This window comes from Amphibalanus amphitrite, unplaced genomic scaffold (genome assembly GCF_019059575.1).
Source record: "Amphibalanus amphitrite isolate SeventyFive unplaced genomic scaffold, NRLGWU_Aamphi_draft 000577F_arrow, whole genome shotgun sequence".
In the NCBI taxonomy this organism is placed as follows: domain Eukaryota; kingdom Metazoa; phylum Arthropoda; class Thecostraca; order Balanomorpha; family Balanidae; genus Amphibalanus; species Amphibalanus amphitrite.
Genome location: NW_024882071.1, coordinates 418,374 through 424,652, shown reverse-complemented (window position 1 = coordinate 424,652; position 6,279 = coordinate 418,374). Strand labels below are relative to the sequence as shown.

At 51.5% G+C, this 6,279-nt stretch overlaps 1 protein-coding gene across 4 annotated transcripts in view; it reads right to left on the bottom strand.

Moving 5' to 3' along the window:
- Positions 1-613: 613 nt before the first annotated feature.
- Positions 614-6,279, bottom strand: part of LOC122394157 (ankyrin repeat and SAM domain-containing protein 1A-like) — a 90,806-nt gene continuing 85,140 nt past the window's right edge. For all 4 annotated transcript variants that reach the window (XM_043390817.1, XM_043390818.1, XM_043390819.1 and 1 more), the window contains 4 exons: positions 5,914-6,097; positions 2,576-2,747; positions 1,957-2,094; positions 614-1,617 (listed from right to left, as the gene is read on the bottom strand). In XM_043390817.1, coding sequence (XP_043246752.1) covers positions 1,354-1,617; positions 1,957-2,094; positions 2,576-2,747; positions 5,914-6,097 — 758 coding nt within the window. In that variant the 3' untranslated portion in view covers positions 614-1,353. The remainder of the gene's footprint in view (positions 1,618-1,956; positions 2,095-2,575; positions 2,748-5,913; positions 6,098-6,279) is intronic.

Below are 6,279 nucleotides of genomic sequence, written 5' to 3'. Positions count from 1 at the left end.
CTGCATCATTATCAAGTAACTTCCCAGCCACTCGATTTTTGGTGTTTCATCCCACACTCTATCCATCTTTTCCTGTCTCTCCCCACCCTATCGTCGCCTTTTTCACCGAGCGGCGGAACATCGCCCGCGGCGCCACACAAAGCCACTCCGACGCCGGCCGAAGGCCCTCTCATGGACTCATTTTGCTCGATTTTCGCCGGCACATCACACGAACCATTAACCAGCGCTTTATCAAAGTCAACACGGCTCTCCATACTTGATAATGAGAATTTCATCGATTAAGCGGTGTCCATTTCTCATCCGACTGACAGAGATTTGTTGAGGTGGCGGACGGTGGCGGCGACTGGAGGTCTCCCTCGCCTGTCCCCGCCCCGTCCCACCCAGGGCACGAGCTCGCTCGCCCCAACTGCAGGCCTAATCCATCGCCACGCTGCTCATTCAACAATAAAATACACCGAATTAGCATATAAATGGAGAACGAGTGGTGTCACAAAGAGAAGATTGGCAGCCGGCCTGTCGACAGTAGGCGATGATATGCCGACAAAAATCGCCCTGGAATATTCGCTCTTCCAGCGATTTTCCGCGGCCTGATTGGGTCGATAAACACAGAGAGTAGCTCATCACAGATATTTATTGGACTCGAAGCGAACGCCATTATATATGCATATATGCTTAAAGAAATATTAACGTTGGAATGGTAGACACAGTACCTTCCCGGCAGTCACATTCAAAGCCGGCCCAGCCCAGTCTCGGCCACACATACGTAGTACTTCTCTGTCTTGGCTGCAACGTTCCCCTCAGCACCCCATACACGTCTGCCCCCGTGGGAGTCTGTACCCAAAGCATCTCATCTAGACAACATGACGAAAGGCCCGAACGGGCCAGCCGTCGATAAAACACCGCAACAGAGGTGGCAAACAAATCGAAATGACCAGCGGCCGCGGGCGGCTGCTCCGTCCGCGCGGCAGTGGAAACTGCTCAGCCGCTGCAGTCGGCGGCGCCCATTCAACACGACTCGCGGAGACCCCGCGCCCCAGCGTTCATTCTCTATCCCCTGCCGCCCGTCCTTGAGCAGCATATCTTTGGTTCACTGCGGCCTCCTTCTGCCGCGTAACAACACTCTCCTCGGTAACAGGGCAACGCCAGCGGCGGCGAAGGCGGCTCCGCTTCCACCCGCGCGCCCCGGCAACATTTGTACAGTCGACTGGATGACTACTGACTAGCGTATTCAGCTCGATACGTCGCCCGGCTGTCGGGCGAACTGGCCGGGCCGCGGTTGGCACGTCAACTTCAGCTTGGCCCCGCAACCGCTAGATGTCACTAGAAGGTGCCGATCTCGCGGCTCAGCGTGGGTCAGTCGGCAAGCGGCGGCGGCCGGTCGTCAGCCGGCGCCGCCGCCACTGCGGGGGTTGTGATCTGGTTCACAGAGTGGCTGCGCGCGTGCGTGGCGGCGGCGGCCGGCCGGACGATCTGCTGAGCCGACTGCGAGCGGTGGTGACCGCTGAGCGCCAGTTTGGAGTCGTCCGACTGGTTCAGCAGCGCCCGCTCCCGGATGGCCAGCTGGTAGGCCACCTCGAACGCCTGGCCCAGCGTCAGAATTATCTCCGTGGCCAAGTCCTGGGAGGAAACAGACAGAATCAGTTACGATCGTCCAACACACATTAGATGCGATTGGTGCACGAAAAACGACAACCCCGGTCGACCAGACGAAAACCAAAATAAAAAACAACATTCAACATAATTTAAAGACAACACAAATGAATCAGTATCAGACAAGAATAGCAGGAAAGCTCCTCTGACCTAAATGCAGCGTGAAATCAGAATTACAACGGCAACCCTACTGCAAAACATCTGTCCAAACTTCCAAGGCTAAACCCTAAGACCTGCACTTCCAGACCAGTGACCACCCTCTTCCTATCTTCATCACCAGGGTCTTCCCAACCGCCGCCCTCTCACCATGGTCTGCACGCGGAACACGTGACAGTAGTGGCAGCGCGTGTCCAGGTCCTTGGTGATGTAGGCAAAGTGGGAGAGGTCGTCGGCGTCCTGGCACGCGCAGTGGATGTTCCGGATCTCGTGTTCACACACCAGTTTCTGCGGGATCAGAGCGCAAGTGTGAGCCGGTGGGAGCAGCAGAACGGACCGAACTGGTGGTACTCGGCCGGGGAGGGTACCAGGGGGCGCTGCCTGCGTCGGGACCAGCGGGAATACGATAGGAGGGAACAGTTTCAGTTTCTAAAATATCATTATCAATGTGGTAAGTTCCTTTCAATGATCGTCAGCATGTGCCTGGATGGAAAGTTACATGAAACAAAAGTTGGTTATGTTCGATGATCATGAACAAGCCACCAGACAATCCTACTGATACAACACTGCATTCAAAACAGAAGCCATAACGTCGACCAACCAGCGTTTACCAATGCGGCACTGCCTTCTCATCCCTCTAGCCACTCCTTTTGTCTCATTAAGCAGTCTTATTCTTCCTCCCAAACCATACCCAAACACGTCATCCCACCTCACTTATCAACTCCTCTCACTTCCCATCTGATCACCTTCTCTCACCCCCCCTTCTCACCTGGGTGTGAGCGTCCAGGAAGCGGACGCCAGAGTGTGAGATGGAGAGGACGATTCGGGGCACCTTCCGCATCTGGCTGCTGGTCTTCTTCAGCTTCTGGATGCTCTTGCGGGTGGACTCGGTGCCCCGTACCTCCTTGACCAGAGTCGATCCCAGGTACTCGGCGATGTACCTGACGAACGATAAAGGTCGCAAGATTAGACACGGCAAGATTAGACATGGGGTCTACGGGTATGCTTTGGTTACATGAGCATTAGTACCGGGCTTCTCAAAGAAGTTGGACGATTTTATAACTAACGTATTGAAGGGTGTATCAGTGTAATAAAACATAATTGGGTATCACCTAAAAGCCTCATCAAATACATTTCGTTTGAGGGGATTTCGATCCTCGGCAGTCGCCTTTCTAAGCCGCGCCGAGGTCATGTTCGAGATGATTCCCTTTTTGCTCGATGCACAGTTTAGCCCGGCGCAGCGCGACCTCTGCTGCAGCAAGACCCACGGAAAGCTGCAGACGGCACACCGCTGACTTCACTACATCCTTATGATCTTCGGAACTTTTTGGGTGGTTTCGGTACACCTAGAACTTGAGGTGGTCCTATAGGAAAAAGTCCGGTGGGGTTACGTTCGGAGAATTCGCCGACCACGGGCGTGTCTCGAACCTCGAGATCACGCGCTGCCCGAAGCGCTCCTACAGCCTCTTACGGTTTTCTTTAGCGGCATTGGCGTGGCACCGTCTTGCTGGAACCATTGGATCTTAACCCTCGCCCGCACATGGGGGGGGGGGGGGGTTGCCACCCCCCAGGCAGTCTTTCTGCTCTGCACTCAACATTTTTAGAGCTAGAAGGCTGATTTTTCGTATAGCTGCTCGTCTATCCTTTCTTGATGTCCACTGAAAATTTCAAGTTTCTGTGATTTTTGGTTTCGGAAATATGACCTTGTTTTTCAGGTCATGCCATGACCAAAATGGCCAATTCTCAACATCTTGCGTTTGCCATGGGCCTTGTGAGCTTTTGACACCCTGATTTCGGCCTTTTTTGCCAGTCTTACCTCCCACCTATCATGGAACATGTTGTTCGACGATGTACAGGGGTCAAGGTCAGGGTCAAGGTCAACCTAGGTCATCTAAGATAATTTCGTTTTAGGCAAGCTGAATTTACTTTTTGTGAAGTTTTTTGACTGCATTTTTGGTAAAAGCTTCTCAGATCATGATTTCATGTGATATGGACCCAAAAACAATCGGTGCACACATCAGTATACACACAGACACACACAGACATACAAACACATATAATTGACCTTGACCTAACTTGACCTGAAATGACCTCAGCAGCAAAATTCTGGTCGGATAGTGTGACAAAGAGGTTCTAGCTGGCTTGGCACCAGAAAACAGCATCGTCATCGGTATTTGATAAGCAGCGCACTTGATATCCAACGGTGACCCAAAACAGCAACATTTTTTAGTTTGACCTGACCTGGAAGGTCAATGACTGACCTGAGAAGGTAAAACTGGGTATCATTAGATTCGTCTCTTCCCAAAGAATCTTTTTGGTCTTTACTGCTAAGCTCTATCTCCAACAGGAACGAAATGGCGCCCCCCCCCCCCCATGTGCGTTCTAGGATGGGAAAATGGCATGTGCGGGCGAGGGTTAAGCGTTTCCGGATCTCTGCTCATCCTGATATTGCAGAACCCTCCAAAACGTCGCCAGAGCCACCCGATATCGCTGACCATTGACAGTCTGAGTAGCGCATCTCTCACACGAGTGATGTTCGCCGTGAGCCTTTGATTGGGTTTATGGCCGCCGCTGTGTTCCTTGAATTGCGTGAACCTATTGTTAACCCTCGCCCGTAAACGGCGATCTGCCACCTTCACCCATGCAGGGGGGGGGGGGGGTTGGTGCGACCCCCCCCTTGGCGTTTGAAAACGGAGCGTCGTAGAGCTTAGCGGAAAAGACCAACGGATTGCTCTCGCCGAGATCTCGCGATTGGTGGTATATTTTTTGGTCCTAGGTCAACATTTGACCTACTTTTGACCGGTCAAAGGTCAAATTTTCGGAAAATAGACTTTTTTCAACTTTCCGCGGCGATTGCGGCAAAACGGTGGGAGATATCGACTTGAAACCTTCACTATCGTGTTCCTTGATCAATTCTCTATCGTTTGGTATGTATTTCGTTTCCCTAGCTCTAAAAATGGCGCGTTGGGAGCGCCGGAAGTCGGCAAGGTCACAGTCGGCGGCAGAAATTCGAAAAATCAAAATTTAAATTTTTGAAATCTGATTGTATTTTTGGATTTGGGAGGTCCATTTGCTCCCTATAGAAGCTAATATTGCTGCATATTCCCATTGAGGTGACAAGAATTAGCAAAATAGTGGTTCGGGCGCTTTTCAAAAATAGTACCGGACGCTGTTCCTCTTGTGACGTCATAGCTCCGTGACCTGACCTGACCCGGTCAAGTTTCTTATACCATATGATAGCCAATACTTGCCCCAACATGCATGGGAAGTTTCATCACGATCCATCAACCGATGTCCGTACCACCGGCAGGAAACCTCGGGCGTTGGCACTCAGTTTGTGAAAATCCGGCCGGAGGCTGTTCCCTTTGTGACGTCATAACTCCGTGACCTGACATGACCCGGTCAAATTTTTTTTATCAAAAGATGCGCAAGGTTTGCCTTATAAGGTACCCAAAATTTGGCGGCGCTGCGCGCCGCCGTTTTTGCACTATTTCCGAAAAGCCTCAGGGGGGGGGGGTGCACCAACCCCCCCTACATGGGCGAGGGTTAACACTTCCTCGAGCCAGAAACTTGTCAACAATGTGGAAAATTGTTTTTCAAGATGTTGCTCTCTTTGCCCTAAAGTGTTTGCGGATCTTCCGTGGTGTCGAACCGACCGACTTAGTCTGGGAAAGCATAATTTCACGAGTTTTGCTTTTACTTCCTAAGACCACGGCTTTGTTTTTTCACGGTGACTTGTTTTTTAAGCTCAAACCATGGTGTCATATAAATCTACGAAAAATTCTCCGTTTTTTTCTCCGTTTTTCCACGTGCATTGATTTTACTTAAATGTTGTTAGGGGTCCTCTATTCGCAAAAGAAATCCGTCTAACTTTTTTGAGAAGCCCGGTACATGAGCATATTAGCGATAACATTATACCATCACCTTCAACGGAGTATTTACATGGACAGCCCAGGCAGCTGTCGTTAGCTCATCGCCAAGGCTCTCATTTCTCATGGCAGTGTCCAATATCCCTCCAAATTCAGTCTTGTACAATTGTAACCTCTGCCCAGACCTTAACCAGTAACCACCTCCCCCACATAGTGGTCCCGGTCACACCACACTCACTGTATGCTGGAGTTAACCAGATGATGCGGCTCATGGCGCCACTGGGTGGCCATTACGGCCGGTACCCCCACCACCAGCTGTGAGGGGTCGCGGATCTTCAGAGCTTCCTGTTGCCGCCGCAGCGTGTCGCCACCGGCGCCGTCCTCGACCGCCGTCCGGTCCTCGCCGCTGCCACTGCTGGAGCCTGAGACACGGTGAAAGGGAACAGTGTTATACAATGGTACAGGGCTATAACTGGTAGCTGCTGTACTACCAATTAAGAAATGCATGGTGTAGTCGAGAGGTGGGACTAGGCATATATTGAAGCATGGAGGCAGACTAAACTTGTACTGAAGGAAAATAGTAATACCAACCTCTTCCAGTAAA